The sequence below is a fragment of the Anolis sagrei genome, chromosome 1, assembly GCF_037176765.1.
Source record: "Anolis sagrei isolate rAnoSag1 chromosome 1, rAnoSag1.mat, whole genome shotgun sequence".
Lineage (NCBI taxonomy): Eukaryota > Metazoa > Chordata > Lepidosauria > Squamata > Dactyloidae > Anolis > Anolis sagrei.
The window spans coordinates 246,564,667-246,585,533 of record NC_090021.1 but is presented as its reverse complement, the minus strand read 5'-3'; the positions used below and the strand labels follow the sequence as shown (position 1 = coordinate 246,585,533).

The 20,867-nt window shown below is 41.3% G+C and overlaps 1 protein-coding gene across 1 annotated transcript in view; it reads left to right on the top strand.

The window, feature by feature from the left end:
• Positions 1-468: 468 nt before the first annotated feature.
• The window catches only part of OSBPL5 (oxysterol binding protein like 5), a 222,325-nt gene continuing 201,926 nt past the window's right edge, over positions 469-20,867 (top strand). The window contains exon 1 of the mRNA XM_060768257.2: positions 469-577. Coding sequence (XP_060624240.2) covers positions 563-577 — 15 coding nt within the window. The 5' untranslated portion in view covers positions 469-562. The remainder of the gene's footprint in view (positions 578-20,867) is intronic.

The window sequence follows — 20,867 nt, the reverse complement described above, 5'->3', positions numbered from 1 at the left end:
GGTGTGTTGATCTTTAGAGAATCGGATTCGTCGTTCACCTCCAGTACCGTCGGCCGCTAGCCTTCCTTTCGGCTTTGAGCTAGCTGCGTCATCACATCTGGGGCTAGTTGAACTTTCAGTATCTACCAGTATCTACCTCTCCAGAAATCTGAACTATCAGTATCTACCTCCCCAGAAATCTGACCGCTCACTCTGTGTTTTAAAGTCACTCAGAACTTAGATGGCTTTCCCACTCAAGCCAGCTGCATCAGAAGGTGGAGGGAAAGGGTACAAATTCACCCCATTTGCACTGCCTGCTGCAGCTGGCATGCCATGCACCTTCCTGCACTTTCAGATGCTGTTTCCCCCTCTTTATTGGCTGATGCTTTCCATCCGCAGCCAAAGCAGGAGTGAGGAACGGGTCTCCTGTGGAATGGCAGCTTTAGACAATTTTATTGGCTGATGAATCCGTTCACCTTTGGCCACTTTCCAGTTATGCTGGCTTGCTTGAGATGGGAACGAGAAGCAGGTTGCACTCTGCCTAAGGCTGTGAAAGGATTGCTTGGAGACCAACGGCACACTCATGCCTTGCTGCACAGTGAGTATATTCAGAGAATCCCCCTCTGCATGCCATGCTGTTGGCAGATGATTTATTGAAACACCCCCATCTCAAATTAAACATGCAGGTTCAGCGGTGGAGACTTAACTGTGTGGAAATGTGCCTGCTTGTCAAAGCTATTTCTATTACGATTGCAACAGACTGAGTTTAAACAACTGCAATTGGATCTTTGGGCTTATTTAACTCCTTTGGTGCAAGATCCTGCTCTCTCAAAGCCTTATCTGCAAGATCGCAGCCTTCAAATATTATCTTGCTGCTCTCCTTTTGCTCTTCCCCAGCCTCGTGGCTCACTTAAATCCTCATGCTATAGAAAATACAATTAAGCCTGCTGATTAATTTGGTTTCATTAAGGGATAACTTCTTTTGAAGTTGGTGTATATGTGCAGGCTAATTTTTGATAGAGGCTGAACAGGGAGGACTAGATTTCTAGATGAGTAAAAATAGGGCAGTGTAAAAGGGGTGGGAGGAAGAGAAAGAGAGAGCTTTCACTTTTAGCATCCAGAAAGCGTGCTGTGCTTAAAGGGACAGGATACTGCATTGCACCTAAATTCTTTGCAAATAGTTCTCTCCACAAAGTGACATCCAAAAGCATTGCTACCTTAAGGATGGATGGGTTCCACCCCAGCCGAAAGCTTTGGAAAGAAGAGAGGAATGCAGCTTTCCCAGACTGCAGTAGTCTTATAATGAAAGCTGGTACTGTACCTGAGGATCCTGCCTGCTTGTGGAAGTACTTCTGGATATTTTAAGTTTGGAACCCAAGCAATGTGATTTTGTGGGAGCTACACACACACGGGTGATATGTACATAGATACTATCACCCAGTAAGGAGGGCATTTTCCAAGGCTTTATCAAAACTTCCCAGCATGACATCCTATGGATGAATTAAACTATAGTTCCCTTGCCCTTAGCCATACTGGTTAGGGATTATTTGCCAATTCCATCTTGATAGTAGTGAACTAGAAAAATATACAGTAATTGGAAATGGACTGGGAAAAGAGAAGCATCTTTCTATGAGTAATGGGGTTGTGATGACTGAACTGCCAAATCCTGCTCCACCTTTTTCCTGTTCACTGGGGATTGTCCCTGTTCATAGAGGAAACGTGTTTCCCATTTTATAATGGGACAGTAAGCATATTCATTGGTCGATTGGCAACAAATGGCAGGATTCATCAGAGTGCACATAGATTCACTAAGTAAAAGTAAAGGTTTTCCCCTGACATTAAGTCTAGTCATGTCCGACTCTGGGGGGTGGTGCTCATCTCCATTTTTAAGACGAAGAGCCAATGTTGTTCATAGACACCTCCAAGGTTATGTGGCCAGCATGACTGCATGGAGTAATGTTACCTTCTTGTAGAAGCAGTACCTATTAATATACTTACATTTGCATGTTTTTGAACTGCTAGGTTGGCAGAAGCTGGGCCTAACAGGGGGAGCTCACCCAGCTCTCTGGCTTTGAACCACCAACCTTTTGGTCAACAAGTTCAGCAGCTCAGCGGTTTAACCCACTACTCCATCAAGGGGCCCAATATGCACCACCGGGGGGGGGGGCAGATTCACTACAGAGACCTAAATACCCTAAAGGTACCCCACCTGATTGTGGAAGCACTGTGACCCTTGGAGATCCGAAGTTGCAGCCCTCAAAGCTCCCCAATGCCTAGAAACTAATTTAAAAAAAATCACACCTAATGTATTGTCAAAGGCTTTCATGGCTGGAATCACTGGGTTGTTGTAGCTTTTTGGGCTATATGGCCATGTTCTAGAGGCATTCTCGAAGTTTCACCTGCATCTATGGCAAGCATCCTCAGAGGTTGTGAGGTATGTTGGAACAAAATCACACCTGTTTATGGGTTATGTCTTTGAAACCCACCCCCAAACTGGCTACAAATCCAAAGGTTTGTTTTCTTCACGTTAAGAGAACTCCCTAACCCATTTCCTCCCCTGCAAAATGAACAAGCTGGCTGAAAATTGGGGGAAATGCATGGCATCACTTTATGTCCAGCATACCAAAATGCAACAGTGTGTTTCACCATAAGATGGGGATTGAAAATGGCTTCCAATCTTCTAGTAGAGTAATGCATGACTTGATGTGTAACTTTTTATGCTTGGGCCATTTTCATGTTAACCTTTCAGTTAGGACAGTTTCCCCACTCCTCCTTCCAGTGTACAGACATTACCTGCTATCCAGATAATGATAGCCATTGAGGATTGGATCCAGTTTCAGAGTCTGCAGACCTTTCCTCCCCTGATTTCTTAAGGAAATACACAGAGTTTGACATGAATTCAAAATCATAATCCCCCTTTTTTGAAGCCCTGTTGTTGTTTTGGCAATATCATAAGTGAAGAACGAATCTACATCTTGAAAGCCTGCACAGATGTTTAAGCTTTTCTGGTTATCGATTTTGGGATTTGTCTTGTGGTCAACATAAGACTGCAATTGTAGCATTTGCATGATAAAGAATGGAAGCAACCAATTCAGAATCCATTATCTCAAGGCTGGGATATCAGGCTATGATGGAGGGACACCCAGTCATCTGTTGTGTTGTGCTCCCCAAGGAGATGTACATCCATGTTCTTTTAAAATGACTTACACATTGGGGAAAAGTACAGAGTGGATAAAATAAAAACACTGTCTTCCATATATGTTTTTTCCATGAAATTTTCCTTCAGTATCTTAATTCCTATCTTTGCATTAAGTGAGATATTGAACATCATTCATACCTATAACCCCTGTACTTGCTATGCTTGCATTCTCTTGGTACTTTTGCAGGCTCCCTTTTCTTTGAAGGTGTAAATTGTATTTTTAATTGTCCAACTGAAGGAAGTTTTAATTTGTTGCAATACTGTACATGTCATTGGGGAGGCCAGAATTTTCATTTCAGAGAAGAATGTCCTCATTTTGCCCTCCTTTGGTAGATACACCCCTGGAAAATGTTCACGAAGGGACCTAATAAACTTTTTGATGTAGATGTAGTCATATATCCAAAAACCTTCTTATGCAGACAAGCTTTTAAAGAAGAAGGTTTTTTAGATCAAGTCAGGGATACTGTGAATATGTGCCGCTTTATTAATTTTGTTTTAATGTTTACATATTTGTATATTTTAAATTATGTGGTCATACCTTTTGTAAGCTGCCTTGAGTCTTCTTCAAGAGAGATAAGGCGGGGTAATAATAATAATAATAATAATAATAATAATAATAATAATAAATAATAATAAAGGCCACCTTATTTGGATCTATGCACATCATTCAAAAATATATCACCCAGTCCTAAATGCTTGGGGAGTGTTCGACTTGTGATTCTGTGATACGAAATCCAGCATATATATCTTGTTTGCTGTGTCATACTGTGTTTTTGTGTCAGTAAAATAATAATAATAACAACAACAACAACAACAATGTACATTTGGATCTGAATGCATAGAAGCCTCCTCCTTTCCAGTTTCCCTAGCTGAATTGAGATAGCAAACTTCAGTAAAGAAGTTTTTATTTGGAGATGCAAATGATGTATGCTTTTAGTATTCTTGTTATGGTTTCATATTATGTGTTAATGTTTTAAAATGTTTTATGATGTTTTTGAACATCGAATTGTTGCCATTGTAAACTGCCGTGAGTCGCCTAAGGGTTGAGAAGGGCGGTATACAAATATAGTAAATATAAATAAATGAATAAATAAATAAATAATGGATTTTGAAATCTTCCTTCTTTCTTTCTTTCTGGATTATAAAAATTAAAGCAGTATTTTTTTAAAGTTAATACTTTTTGTGATTAGATTAGAGATAGGAGCTGGATTGGCAGATACAAATTATCATGAGACAGCTTTTTTTTCTCTTTAATCAAATTAGTTTTTTGAAACATTTAGCTGTTCAGAATACTGAACGCTATATTATAAAAACATTTTAAAAACCCACTAAAATCATAGGAAAGATAAGTAACCATAAAACTGCTAATTACGAGTTAACCTTGTGTACTGGCAATTTTCATTCTGCACTTAGTTTGACGGATCTGGTCTGGAGGAAAAAATATTGTCTTATTCGTATGCATGCAAGGAGGACACGGTTACGCAGTATGCAGTGAATATGTATGAGCAATTATTGGGCTATAGTGCAGGACATGGGCTGTCAATACACTGTTCTTGCCTTGTGCTGGGAATACATTAGGCCAGGTTAAGATTTACAAAGGGAGGTTCTTGGCTGGGATCCTGTGGGTGACATCTATTGGCATAACCTTCTGTCATACCATTATATGTACTTCTTTGGGTCATTGCAGAAGGAAGTATTTAGCACTTCCTTGTGCCCAATGTTTCTCTCACACAATTTCCCACAGTGTCCTAGTTGCAAATCAACCCCTGCTTCATGGTTCTAGGATGCACTCCCATTGCCAATCCATGGCTGGGAGATTGGGGGTTTCCAGCTATGATTTGGCTGCAGTTTTGCTGCCAGGAAAAGTGAAGAGCCACCTTCCTTCTGAACCTTCAGTGAGAAAACCTGAAATTGAGAAGGGCAATAGGTCTCTCTTTCACTTGGCTGCAAAACTGTAGCTGGATGCTCTGACATTGAACTGATTCCTGGCCTATGGTTGTTCTGTGGGTTTTATGTTTATGCTGTGGGCCAAGGAAAAGCTAGATCATCTATTTGGAACTATAATAGAGAAAAAGATTTTCAAATGCAAATCATGCCAACAAAGTGACTGAATTAAGGCTAGGTTGTATCACTTTGCACAATAACCATATGCAAGTCTTGGAAAAGGTTACTCTTTTGAACCATAGCTCACTTGAGATGTGAGGTAGCCCAGCAAATCATTTGAGCCTTTATACCTCTGCTGCTAATGCAGGGGCAACAACTCTTAAAACAGCAGCTTATAGGGCAGGATAAAGTGAAGCAGAGGTGTTTCCCTTTCCCTGGACCTGAGCCACTAAGGACTCAAAATAAACACTTTGCATTTCTAGTGTGGTTTTGAACTCACTGGTGTCAGTGTTTGTAGGAGTGCCGCTTTATTCTGATAATGAATGATTGAAATACTCTAGTGCTATCTTTGTTATGACTTCAAACATACTTCTTTCTACTTTTACCTGCCTAGTGATTATTGAAAACTTAATGCTATTTTTAATTGAAAATTGTAGAGTTGGCAGCAGAGTGGAGAGCGGGAAGGATAACTAGCAAATATGTTATTTGATCTTCTAACTGAACTCTGGACTGAATGTATTACTTGGTGTGATTGGGGCTAAATATATTGCACCGGCACAATTAATATGATGGAGAAATCATAAGAATTAAAAAAGCAGCAAAAGAAGAAAACTTGGTAGTGCTCCTAGAATTTAAGTCCTTTCTCTAAAGTCCTTTTGAAGAGCTAAATAATGCTTAAAGATTGTGGTGAAGGAACCTCTGATTGGCTTGATTCAACATAGTTCTGTATGGGACAAATTATACACTTTGTTGTTCATTCGTTCAGTCGTTTCCAACTCTTTGTGACTTCATGGACCAGTACATGCCAAAGCTCCCTGTTGGCCATCACCACCCCCAGCTCCTTCAAGGTCAAGCCAGTCACTTCAAGGATACCATCCATCCAACTTGCCCTTGGTCGGCCCCTCTTCCTTTTTCCTTCCATTTTCCCCAGCATAATTGTCTTCTCTAAGCTTTCCCTTTTTCTCATGATGTGGCCAAAGTACTTCATCTTGGTCTCTAATATCCTTCCCTCCAATGAGCAGTCAGGCTTTATTTCTTGAAGTATGGACTAGTTGGATCTTCTGGCTGTCCAAGGCACTCTCAGCACTTTCCTCCAACACAATAGTTCAAAAGCATCTATCTTCCTTTGCTCAGCCTTCCCTATGGTCCAGCTCTCACATCCGTACACTGGCAAACACCTAATTGGTGGAATCCATCGCCTCAGGAGGTTCAGGTATCCCCCACTTTTATGTGATTTTGCTTTGTGCCAAAAACTTCATTATTTAGAAGGCCTTATTGTATCCACAGCCTGAAATGTCATGGGCTTTTTTGTGAAGAATCACCATCTTTATCTTGAGAGATGTCTCCCTATTCTCTTGTAAATGTTTTTTTCTACTCCTCGGTTGCCTTTTCTCTCCTGCTTTTCTAACCTTTCCATGAGGCAACTTGCAGTTTCTCAAGCCACTCCTGACACGAAAAAAAAAACAAATAGACTTATGTCCAAAAGGTATAGAAGCAAGGAGTTCCCCAGCCAATGTCACACAATAAAAGAGATCAGGGAGCTATTCCTATACAGTTTGGCACACTGTCACTAATGGACATTCTTGCAAGGTGCCTGTGAAGTTTTGGATTTTATTTGACAGACAAAATTGTTGGAATAAATGCCATTTCTTCCTAGCACATGGAAGAAAGCATTGGGGAAGCTTTACCCTTATGACTATGGCATCATCAATGACCAAGTAACCTTACGAGAAAACAAAGATAGTAGTCTCTGTTTTCCTATGGCACTGACCACTAAAGATATTAGCCAGTGAGTGCTGTGACAGTTTTTCAGCCAAGTCTTTGCTGCTGCTGCTGCTGTTACAGTTGACAGACTAGGCATGATAGGAATACTATGAAAAGGAGTTTCACTACCATTCTCCCTTCAGGACTCAAAATTTCTTTCCTGATCATGATCTTGCTCTTGAATATGGGAGAGATGCTTGGAACAGAACTCCCAACAACAGAATGTGCTTCCTTGCATGGATAATGCTGAGACATGCATCATGGCAGGCATTGTGTTGGGAAGTTACAACATCATAATCTGACTTATGGTTGTGGAAAGTAGAACTGTGCCATTGGGAAAAGTTTGTATTCTGAAGAGGGAGCTACACTGCCGGAACCACTTTGACAACTGGAGTCCCCATTAAGCAATAGGACATTGTGTGTGGTACCTCCTTGTGCATTATTATAGTTCATAGGGATGCTCATGTATCATGTCAGCAATATAGCTCTGCCATCATAAATTTGCATGTTGAAGACTCTGAGGCAGGATCTTCGCCATCATTGATTGATGACTTCCTTGCATGGGTAATTTGGAGATATCATTTACAATATAACTGTGATTGGCAGCCAAGTTGTCAGGGATACAGTAGGGATGCCTGTTGGTGCTGAGAATTTGCTGGCCATGTTACTAGCAATGGTAAACAACAGCAATAGTAAAAGGCCTTCATGTTCAATGACAATGTGGAAAAGCAAAAAAAAAAAAAAAAAGGCCATCACCCTCCATCCATCCCTTTATTTATATCTGGCAACAAATACTATAAAACACAGACAGCATGGCCCCTGTATCTGCAAGGTCAAAGTATTGTCAAAGGTTTTCATGGCTGGAATCACTGGGTTGTTGTAGGTTTTTCGGGCTGTATGGCCATGTTCTATAAGCATTCTATCCTGATATTTCGCCTGCATCTGTGGCAAGCATCCTCAGAGGTTGTGAGTGACTGCAACCCAGTACATGGTTTCATTTACCTGAATCTGAAAATATGTCCCCTCTAGGCATTTCCTAGGTTTTCTAGCACAAGTCGAAGTTATACATTCTTAGAAAGTTGACCCACCTACACTGCCATATAAAATCTGGATCATTTGCTTTGAACTGGATTATGTGGCAGTTCCGTAGGCTGCTACACCTGTGCAGCCCTGTGAAAAATGCATTAGACCAGTGTAGCAGACCATTATCTCAAAAGAAACCAGCTGTTAATTCTTGCACATGTTGCAATGATTCTGCTAGTGGTAACCGTGAAGCAATGAACTGGGCAAGTCTTGGAGAACCAGCTCATTGGGGAGCTGTAAAGATATGTCAATGTGGGGAGAAAACCATAACTTGTAGCAGTATTTTCCAAACTCTGGTCTTCCAGGTGTTTTGGACTTTGGCACCCAGAATCCCTGACCTAGCAACTGAGATTTCTGCGAGTTGGAGGTCAAAACACTTGGAGGATCTGAGTTTTGGAATCCAGGACTAGAGGCTTGACACTTAAGAAAATAGATTAGGGCAGTCAGAGGAAGAGTGAAGACCCGTTGGGAAGAGAGGACATGATATGATCTGAAGAGAGTTCGTGGAGCTGAGAGTACGGAAAGAGTTCAAGATCGTTATGTTTAACATAACCTTTATGTAATAACTAGTACTGGTTTTATTATCTACTGTTGTGTCTGTTTTCATTTAAGAAGTGAAAAGAACAGCTGGTCACAGTCTACCATACCAAATGCTTTGATCAGCACAACCGTTTGCCCAAAATGAGAGTCACTTTAAGCTCCAAGTACCAGATCCAGAGCAGAATCCTAAGGGAAAGGGGAGCAGGATAAGTGATAGAAGCTGAAGGGCTGCAACTGTGTGGCCAACCTGGGTGGGGATCCCTTCACAGTAAGGTAGCTGCTCTGTGGGTTCATATAACATCAGAACTGGTGGGTGGAGAATTGCTGTGATTTCTATAAAGCTCAGTACATTGCATTTCAATGCAAGGCATTGCTCATAAGCTGCCAATATAAAATCATCAGCTGCGGGATGCATAATTGGCTCCTTTTGCTTTTGTTTCTGTAGGAGATTATCCCATGGTGATTTGCATTCCTTATGATACAAAGCACCGTTATCTCTTTGCCAAGATTCTGGTCCATAAATTTGCAATCAGTTCAGTGATAACTCTCATTCAACAATGGCAAGTCTGTCATTTTCATGTAATTTAAGTCCCGCTAAGATGATTTAAATAAAATAGTTTATAATAGTGTTAAAACAGACAGACTTTGAAGTGTTTTGGGATTTTTTTTAAACCTCTAGCATTCATCTTTGGATTCAGACTATTATAACATCACCTGCCAGCCAGCTATATTATCTGTGAAGGCAATTCCACAAAGGTGGAGAACACTTTCTTAAGCCCTATTGAGAGTCTATGAGTGTATTTGTAAGAGAAGAATAAAGAGGCTCAGAAGTCTTAGTATTTAAAAAAACGATTTCACCCCATGGATGCCCAGTTTCATAAAGGGAAGTCACCAATGAAATAATACTGATCAAGGCTTAAATACTGAAACCTTGGAGCCGTGGGGCGCTGCGCAGCTCTCTTGGTTATTACTGAACCTATTCGGTCTACAGTGTTATCGTATGCTGGTGCTGTGCAGCTTGAAAAGGAAGTGTATATAGTGATAGTGATCAAAGGTTAGAGTTTACCAAAAAGAAAAGTGTATGTGTGGGTTGGGGTGGAGGGAATACTTCTCCAGGTTCTGTGATGTTTAATTCAAGGTTTGCTCTTGTGCTGTGCTATATCAGGCCCAAGTAATATGTCCGTTACATAATAAAAGAAGCTCAGAAAAACCATTCTGTCTGAAATTTGTGTACCAACCATGTCTGTTCATCCTTTTTAACTTCTTGCAACAGGTGAAGCTTTTAATGAGGGAGTGTTATGTTCTTTTTTTATTCTATTTTAATTGTGTTTTTCCCCCATTGCTTTCACTTGTGTTTTTAACTAGTTTCTTAAAAGAACAGTGTCTTAACTGTGTTTTGAATTATGTATTAATAACTTTTTTAGTTGCACTGTGTTTTTAAATGGTTGCAAGCCACCTTAAATCCTATGCTAGTAGAAAGATAGAATATTATCTAATTAAAATGATTGATAAGGAGCCCCTGGTGGTGCAGAGGTTTAAACTGCTGCGTTGCTGAACTTGCTTATCGAAAGGTCGTAGGTTCGGTTCTGGGGAGCAGTGTGAGCTCCCACTGTTAGCCCCAGCTTCTGCCAACCTAGCAGTTTGAAAACATGCAAATGTGAATAGATCAGTAGGTACTACTCCAGCGGGATGGTAACAGCACTCCATGCAGTCATGCCAGCCACATGACCTTGGAAGTGTCTATGGGCAATGCCAACTCTTTGACTTAGAACTGGAGATGAGCATCAACCCACAGAATCAGACATGATGGGACTTAATGTCAGGGGGAAACCTTTACTACAATGATGGATATGATGGCATCTGTATCTACCAGAGCAGTGGTTCTCAACCTGGGGTTCGCAGATGTTTTTGGCCTACAACTCCCAGAAATCCCAGCCAGTTTACCAGCTGTTAAGATTTCTGGGAACTGAAGGCCAAAAACATCTGGGGACCCCAGGTTGAGAACCACTGCACTAGAGTGTGTTTTTCTAACAGTATATATTATGGGGAACTAACTAAATATTAGGGTGTGGGGTGCACACCCTTAACTGCTAGTATCATCTTCTCTATGCCACTGTAGTTCACAAAGGGAAGGTTCTATGGTATCTTTCTATGTTGCTGGTGGTGTGTTGTGGTTCAGGTGGGAGGGTGTAATGGAAGATCTCTTTGTCACGAGGAGTGGATTGAGTACCAGGTGGTATAGCAGGCTCTCTACAAAATCTTCACAAGTTTCTCTGCAACTTCATCCACGGTATCTCGGTAACATTTTGCAATATCTCCACACTGCTCATAGTTTGTGTACCCTGGTAGTATTGCCACGAAGACACAGTGTATATGTGAGAGAGTTGTTGTTTCCTCTTGTGCTTTTTTGAAGCAGTGTTTTTCCTCCTGTTCTGGAGCGAGTGAGTGAGTGAGTGTAGGAAATGTTCAAATGGTGGGTTCTACCAAATAGATTTAGTGCCTTGGATGTTGCTAGAGAGTAAAATTGGGAGCAGATTAATTCCCTGAATGACAGAGAAACTGCCAGCTGCCCTTGAATATGGTGAAGCTCACACAGTTGGTGTGTGTTTCTCCCTATTGTACAGAAGCACATTTGCTCTATTTATTCCTAAAGTAGATTTGAGTATGCTGCTAGTCCTTACTTAATTTGCAGTCTCAATTAACTTTTAATTAATTTTTAACATTTCATTACCATTTAAAAAATAATATGGGCTATGTACTTGCAGCTGGATCGGTGATCAATACATGGAAGCCTGTTTTTTCCATTTGTTTTCATGAAAATGAGCATGAATGCAAGCATTTACTGTAAGCAGTCTTGAGGAAGGATAGCTAGAGATTTTTTTTCCGTCCCCAGGATGTGATGGCAAAATAAATTTAACTATGCTGCTCATGAACCAGAACAGTCAATGTCAGGAAATATATCTGAATGTCAACATACTTGGCAATTCATCCTGAAAGATTTAGATAGCATCTTTGGGGGAAAGCAAAGTCTTGAAATAATTCAAGATCTAATGTCTCAGCTTTCCTGTATTTTAAAGGGACATGGACAAGGATGTTGCAGTGCTTCTACATGTTACATTTTGATGCATTTAATATCTGGATTTCCTGCAGTTCAAGGGACTTGACTCTGATACTAGTTATTCATTACAGAAAGTTTCCATTGCTTATTACATGTATACCTTTGCAACATTTATTTTGGCATAGCCTTTGCCCCGTGTAGACAGATTAGTTGAGCTCTCAACACCCTGAACCAGGGTGCTTGTTTAGACTCTTGCAGTTTCTTTTGAAAGCTCATACTCAAGTTAAACTGCTTCGGTAAGGCCAGAGTTTGGAAAAAGTGGTCCTTCTGGCTATGGGATTCTTGACGTTGCATTCCACCAACAAACAAAACATTTTTCCAAACTCTGGGAAGGGAATGGGGCTTCTTACAAACTTTCTGCATAGGTATATTGTGTGTTTAAAGCACAGATCTCATCGTTATAATTGCTGCATGAAAACATATTAATAAAATAAACTGATAATATTTGCTAAATGCCTCGTGAGCCTGTGAGATCACAGCAAAGTCCCAATAATGTTTTCTCACTAAAACCATGTGCTTCTCTTTTAGCCAGCAAACCCAATGTATTCTGGAATGCTCTGAGCACTGACCTTGCACAAATAGGGCCCCCACTCCATGCCATTACTGGCAGATTGACCTGTAACACTCTTCTGCCAGGGTTGTTTCATTTGGAGGAATATTTGAGAAGTTATACAATATGTGAAGGTCTTGTTGACTTTTGGGAGGTGGGGGGAGGGGCAAAGAAATCGGGTTTATCACCACTTTGGTACTAGCATGTAAGAAACCTTCTAATAGTAGCCCTACATATTAAATGGTGTTCTAACGGTAGCTCTCATGCCTATCAATTGCTTGATGAACCTTAAAGGATCCAATCCTGGGTACACTACAATAGACCCCTTCTATACTGCCATATAATCCAGATTATCAAAGCAGATAATCCACATTATCTGCTTTGAACTGGATTATATGAGTCAATACTGCCATATCATCCAGTTCAAAGCAGATAATCTGAATTTTATATGGCAATGTAGAATTCCCTTAGAATCAAGGCTACGGGATGAACTCAAGAAAGCATTGATAGCCTTTGACTTTTCAAACAGCAACTCCTATAAGCCATTTTCAATTGCTCATCTTGGGTGGTGTTGATGACTTTTGGTGGGGCCAATTGGAACTCTAGCAAGAAATATCTAGAAGGCTGAAGACTACAAACCTCTAATCTAAATATATCCTGAAGCAGGTATCTATTCTTTAAAAATGGAGGAGAGGGATGTCAAATTATATAAATTTTATAGTACAGCATTCATAAAACTACAGTTAAATAGCTGTCAATGTTTTCAATTATTTCACTTGGGCAGTGTGCTTGCACAAACATTGACTTTGCTTGCTAACCGGCAAGATCAAAGGGGTCACAGAATCAGATATTAATACAGCTATTAATTTTGCTATACAATAGAACAGTACAATAAATGTCCAAAACACAATGTCAGGAATTGCAGAGGGATGATATTAATTCTGCTTGTATTGAGTGAATTCTGACTGATGCATTTTGCATGAGTGCAGGCAAGGAATGAATATTGGTTCATTTTCTGAATTTACAGCTAGGGTCGATTTGCATTTTCAGACATTCATCATGCACACACACACACAATTGATTGCACGTTCTTATGATCTTCTGCTTGCTCAGTTGTGAACATTTGTTGTAGAATAACTCTTTATATGAGTGTCTAATGATGTCTGCCTTATATTTTATTCTTCCTTAGATTCTTTCTGTTTTTGCAAACCAGCTACTGAATATGCCTCATTTTAAAAACAAGGGACACATGGGTTGATTTTAACAGGAAAAAGCCTTTTACCTTCTTAATTCCCACCAAAGCCAATTACACTGTCCAGCCTCATCTTCCATGAATTTCCATGTATTCATTGTGGAAGTATGCTGGAGGAAACCATATGTACACACACTGAATTGAATATTAGCTTATCTGTAAGCCACTCTGAGACCCCTTCAGGGTGAGAAGAGTGGAGCAGAAATATAGTAAATAAATAAATCAGCACACACGTTTCTATAGAAGCTCAATTGATGGGGAACTTTTGCCCCACTAAACCTTTTGAATGTCAACTCCCACAGGATTTTATCTTTTGAAAAAGTGGCCTTGCTGAATGTTGTTGTTTGGCGTTGTAGACCAAAACAGCTGGCAGTCAAAATGTTCCCATCTTAGTCATATCCAATGGAGTTCTTTCTAACTCCCGCAGATTCCTATATATACAGGGGCGGTTCTTCCATTACGCTAAGTAAGCGGTTGCGGAATAGTTTGTTTTTTCAGGGGCGCCGAGGCGCCTCTGTAAATGCCCCTCCACAGTTGCGAGTCGCAATCTTTCTCTGCCTCCAGAGGCGGCTCAAGGCAAATTTTGCTTAGAACACGCGTCTGGGGGGGGGGCGCTCTTGAGCTCCCACGCATGGCCTCCGGGGGAAATGAGAACTGACGGGGGACTCGGTGGAGAGCATGAGGAAGATCAATATGGCGCTTCCTGGCCTGGGGAGGGCTGGCGAGAGAAGAGGGGGCAAAGTGGGCAAAAGGAGAGCCGTGGGAGGGGCAAAGGGACAGACGCCTCTTCTGCCTGTCTTTCCCCTCCATTGGGTTCAGGAGTTGGAGTCTCAGTTTGGCCACAATCCGTGACTTGGTGTGGGAAACTCATTCCCATTTGGTTACTTTTCTGCAATGTTTTGGGGAGGAAAGGCTTGGAATATGGCTTCTCCTCTTCGTTCTCTTCCTCCTCCCACTACTTTAGGAGGAGCAGAGATTTCTCCCTGGTGTCGCGAGGAGTCCTGAGGTGTTGGTGTGTTGCCTTCAGGGACTGAACTCTTTGTTGTTGCTCCCGCCTGCTTCTCTTTGGCTTGCAGCAAATGGTTTGCCCGAAGAGCAGGCTTCCCTTCCCTTCCCTTCCCTTCTCTCTCTCTCTCTCTCTCCCCCCCCCCCCCCGGCCTTTCCAAGAGCAGGATTCCCTTCCCTTCCCTTCCTTTCCCCTTCCTTATCTCTCTCTCTCTCTCTCTCTTTCTCTCTCCCCCCCCCTATCCTTTTCAAGAACAGGCTCCCCTTCTTTTCTTTTCCTTTCCCTTCTCCCTCCCGCGTCCTTTTCTCCCGTGGAAGGAGAGACTTTCCGTCGAGATCTTCCCCCGAAGCTCTCGAGGTTTGTAAAGCATCAGATCTGGGGAGCATGGAGCGTTTCCTAGTTTCCCAAGTTTCTCCTCCTCTCCCTTTCCCTCTCCACGAGCTGTGGGTTCTGCAAAAGGCTTGAAATCCAGCCCCAGGCTTTCCAGCCAGTCCAGGATATTTAATATTGTGTATTCATATAATATTTATAATATTATAATGTAATATAATATAATACTACTAATAATAATACAAAATAATAATTATATATTTTATAGTAAAGGTAAAGGTTTTCCCCTGACATTAAATCCAGCGTGTCCAACTCTGGGGGTTGATGCTTATCTCCATTTCTAAGCCAAAGAGCTGGCATTGTCCATAGACACCTCCAAGGTCATGTGGGGAGCATGACTGCATGGAGCACCATTACCTTCCCACCGGAGCGGTACTATTGATCTACTCACATTTGCTGTTTTCAAACTGCTAGGTTGGCAGAAGCTGGGGCTAACAGCAGAAGCTCATGCCACTCTCTGGATTCGAACCTGCGACCTTTTGGTCAACAAGCTTAGCAGCTTAGTGCTTTAACCCACTGCACCACCGGGGGCTCCCAGTAATATAAAATATAATATATTTTATATTACATTTAATATTACTAATAATATTATAATATATTGTATGCATATATATCTTGCAAGCCACTCTGAGTCCCCTTCGGGGTGAGAAGGGCAGCATATAAATGCTGTAAATAAATAAATTATATAATATAATGCCAAGTTTTCAAACTTTGATTGTGTGCATGTTTTCTTTTAAATACAGTGCAAAGGTACCCTTGGTTTGGTTTGATACCATAAATAAATAAGTACTAGGGAATCCTGGAGGCACCAGGACGCTTTGGTAAAGAAGGCTAAAGATCTTAGGTGCATCAACAGTTTAGAATTAATGAAGTTAGCCCTGACATTGGCAAACTTTGGCCCTCTAGGCATTTTGGACTTCAACTCCCATCATTCCTAACAGCCTCAGGCCCCTTCCTTTCCTCCCTTTTCCTGCTTAAGCAGCTGAAGGGGAAAAGGCTGTTCAAGGACCTGAGGCTGTTAGGAATGGTGGGAGTTGAAGTCCAAAACACCCAGAGGGCCAGAACTTGTCCATGTCTGAGTTGGCGCCACTTTTAAGTGCCATGGCTCAATGCTAGGGAATTCTGAGAGATGTTGGGTGCTTCCACACTGTAGAATTAATGCAGTTGAGTCTCGCTTTTAATTGCCATGGCTCAATGCTAGGACTTGTGTTTTAGTGAGGCACCAGCACTCTGTTACAAGTATTGCAATCGTTATGGCCATCCAAATGAGGTCCTAAGGAAGAGTCTTACCCTCTCTGTATAGGTAAGACTGTATTTTCATTGCAATTCAGAGTGCATCTCCACTGTCAATGAATGTAGTCTGGCTGACTTTTAACAGCACCCAATACTAGGAATTTCAGTTTCTCAAGTCACTCCTGACACGTAAATTTTTTTTTGGTGAGGCAGCAGTTTAGTAAGAAAGGCTAAAAACCTTGGGTGCATCTAACACTGTAAAGTTAATGCATTATGACCCCACTTTTAGGTGCCAGGAGTCAATGCTATGGAATCCTGGAGAAGTGTAGTTTAGTGGAGCACCAGCACTTACAAAGAAAGCTAAAGTATTGTAGTTTGGTGAGGGACCAAGGCATTCAGCAAGTGGCGCAGTGGGTTAAAGCACTGTGCCGGCAGGACTGAAGACCGACAGGTCGCAGGTTCAAATCTGGGGAGAGGCGGATGAGCTCCCTCTATTAGCTCCAGCTCCTCATGCGGTGACATGAGAGAAGCCTCTCACTAGGATGATAAAACATCAAAATCATCCGGGCATCCCCTGGGCAACGTCCTTGCAGACGGCCAATTCTCTCACAACAGGAGCGGTTGCTCCTGACACGACAAAAAAAAAGCAAGTATGGCAGGGACATAGCAAGTATCTTTATGGCCATCCAATTGAGGTCCTTAAGAGAGTGCTTCTGTGCATGGATGAGACTATTTTCATCATAGCGGGTTGGACTGGATGGCCTATGAGGTCTCTTCCAACTCTAGGAGTCTATGAAACTGCATTAAGGCTACAGTGTATATGCACCCAGTAGGCTGGTGAGGCACTAGTCTTTGGAAAAGATGGCTCAAGACCTTACGAATCTTAAACTCCCAGGATTCCAGAGCATTGAGGCACGGCAGTTAAAGTGGTGTCAAACTGCTTTGCTTCTACAGTGTAGATGCACCCTTTGACTTTTCCAAAGTGTCTGGCCTCTGTCCTCAGCCTTTTCTTGGGCAGTTTGTGAGTGCTCTTGCGTGCCTTGGCACCCTGCTTTCTTCCCCACCCCACCCTTTCTCAAGCCTTCCTTCGCCTTGTAAAACGAGGCTTTCAGGAGATGCTGCAGGTCATGCGGCTGTGTTAGTTCAAAACTGGACTTTCCAAGAAGAGAGAACCTCAGGACAAAGTCTTGGCTTTCCATTGCTCTTTGGCCTCTCCTTCACTCACAGTGGAGAGTGCATCACCAAATTTTTGGAATTGTAGTGTTACTCGCAAGAACATGACACACTCAAAACACCCCATTTCCATGACTCATGCTAATGTTTGTATGCAAAGATATAGGCTGGCTCTACACCAGGTGTGGGTAAATTTTGGCCCTCCAGGGGTTTTGGACTTCAATTCCCACCATTCCTAACAGCCTCAGGCCCTTTCCTTTTCCCCCTCAGCCGCTTAAGCAGGAAAAGGGTGAAAGGAAGGGGCCAGAGGCTGTTAGGAATGGTGGGAGTTGAAGTCCAAAACCCCTGGAGGACCAAAATTTGTCCATGCCCATATATATGTGTGTGTGTGTGTAATTGGGTTTTTTTTTTGGGGGGGGGGCAAAATACTCTTTGCTTACCATTGAAAATTACCTAGGGCCGCCTCTGTATATATACAGTGACATCTGTGTTCACAGCCATCTTCCCTTCACCCTGACAATCAGACCTAAGACAATGTCACTGAGAAATTAATACGCTCTATGCATTGTGCAAACAGAAAGCATCCCATTTGAGACAGACAGTGTGAATGATCTCACTGAAGATTCATTTGGGTTCTGACTCTGAGCAACACAAAATCTAATTTTAACAGCTTCAAGTTAGGTTTGTGAAAAGGACAGAAAGGAAAACAGAGAGAAATGGAAGGTATCTCTTCCAAGTTGATTCACACATACATATACATCACTCACAAATGTATCATCAGGTTATTTATTGGGTTGTTGTAGGTTTTTCAGACTATATGGCCATGTTCTAGAAGCATTCTCCCCTGACATTTCATCTGCATCTATGGCAAGCATCCTCAGAGCTTGTGAGATGCACGCGAAATGTCAGGAGAAGAATGCTTCTAGAACATGGCCATATAGCCTGAAAAACCTACAACAACCCAGTGATTCCAGCCATGAAAGCCTTTGACAATAAGATGATTTATTGCTCACTCATTCACCTGCAGTGGGACATATAAACCTCTGCCAGTCACTGAAAATTACTTTGGGTGTGTTTATATTAAGGACATGCCAAGCTTAGCTGTCAGGAATATTTTTAACAGCTGATTCATAATGGTCAACTTTACAGATACAAAAAAATGAAACATGTTCGGCAAGATAAGAAAGTGACTATGAAAAGCAGAGTTAAAGAATGATAGCTGGAGTTTTGAGACAAAACTTAGTTCCTGCCATTATTTAGCTTTGAGGTTGTGTTTGAACTATTTGAGAACACAGGAGAGGGGAAAAACAGCCACAATTTCCTGGAGAAAAGCAAAAGCTATTTCTTTATTTTAGAGCATGTGATGACAACAAGACAGTTCCCAGGATCAGAAGGGGTACTAGGGGCATTCATTAAAGATTTCCCCTAACCCATTTCTATTTATCACAGGATGCTGAAACGGTTCCCAAGATCAGAGGAGAATATGTACCTCGGGGAGTCTTAGGTTGCCTTCAGACACTCAGTGTAAAGGTGCTGCACAGGGAGGTACAGGATACCATCTTCTACAATGTCTTGAAAAATATTCACATAGGTATAACCGGGAATTACTCCAACCTAACCCACCAGTATGGTTCTGGCCTTAGAGTAGTATTGGGGCCTACTGCCCTGCTGTGTTTTAATCCACTATGACAGGATCAACAAGTTGGCATGAAAGACAAGTCTTCAATATTGTTGTGGCATGATTTTGAAAATCACTTCCTAAAATTCACCGGGCTCAATTGTTACCGTTTGTTCTGTTTGTTCAACATGTCTTCACTTTATGTGGAAAGGATTATGTTCAAAACTGTACTTATGGCTGTTATTTAGGAGTACAGTCAGATATTCCATGCATTCAGAAGAAAGTCTTCTTTCAAAGATGCCTGCCATAGATACAGGCAAAATGTCAGGAGAGAATGCCAAACATGGCCAAACATGTCAGGAACATGGCCAAACAGCCCAAAAAAATTACAACAACCTATTTTCTTTTAAGTCCAACAAATGAATGTAGGCAAACTTTATCATTTCTAGGGACAGGACTGAGAATATGCATTATTGACTCCCACCAGGTGTCACTATAGGTCAATAATACATGGTAGGAAAAAAATCATGTTTATACTTGTCAACTAGCTTAAGTGAAGAAGAAATGTGATTTGTTGAAGGCTTCAATGACTGGAATCACTGGGTGTTGTGTGGTTTTAGGTAGCATGGCCATGTTCTAGCACAGGCATGGGCAAAGTTTGGCCCTCCAGGTGTTTTGGACTCCAACTCCCACAATTCCTAACAGCCTGTTCTAGCAGCATTTTTCTTCTGACATTTCACCTGCATCTGTGGCTGAGAAAATGCTACTATAAAATGACCATACAGGCTTGAAACTACACAACACCCCAAGAACAGCAAACTTTCTCAGTTTTGTTTATTATGTGTGTTTATTACTCATTTCCTGCCTTTCCACTCCAAAAAAGCACTCAAAGGCAGCTAACAAGAAAGAAACCTGAACTAAACATAAGATCTTGATGAAAACACCCCATAAAAACAATTAACATGATTACACACCAAAATTTTAAACAACATTGAAAAATTAATAAAATTTAATAGAAGTCAGTTATACAGTCAGACATACATACATATCAAATACTAAAAAGTGAATCTAGCCTCCCCACTGAAGGAAATTCCTGAATCTGGGAGCAGCCACTGAAATATTCTGCCTCCACATAATGTTCCTCTGACACCAGCAGCATTTTGCGATGATCCTTCCACAAGAATTTAAAAACCTGGACAAGTCTTAAAAAGCCTACTCCCAACCAAGCTGTTTTCAAATTGAATCTGGTGCTGAGACCCCATCTCTCCAATCAGGTTTTTATGAGATTTTATGAAGAGACAACAGTATGGGATGAGAGTCTGATAAGAATCCAGATGGATAGACGTTAGAATTGCTCATTTCATAATATTTCTGATTTGTACGTATGGTTGTGAAGCTGGATGGAGAAGAAAGCTAACAGAAAGAGAATCAAGTTGTGTCACATTTACTGTATTTGCAAAGAAAAATAAATATCAGGTTTTGTTTTGCAACAGGTGATTCTATAACAAGGAAAATGAAGTTAAATATAATAATCATCAAAGCACTGAATGATGTTGAAATTTGATATAATTCATAGAGGGCATAACAGCCAACTGTTGTTTGTTTGTTTGTTTTTTTACTCTTTGTGTGAAACCTGGTTTTCCTGTATGGCAGGTTTGCTCTTCGTTCATGGCCTGTGAAGGCATAAACATCTCAAGTCTATGTTCACAACACACTGAGAGAGTCTACCACTTGCACCATGAAAAAGAATAGTACCGTATTTTCTGGCATACAAGACGATTGGGCGTATAAGACGACCCCCAACTTTTCCAGTTAAAATATAGAGTTTGGGTATAAGACTACCCCTCTTCCAATGCACA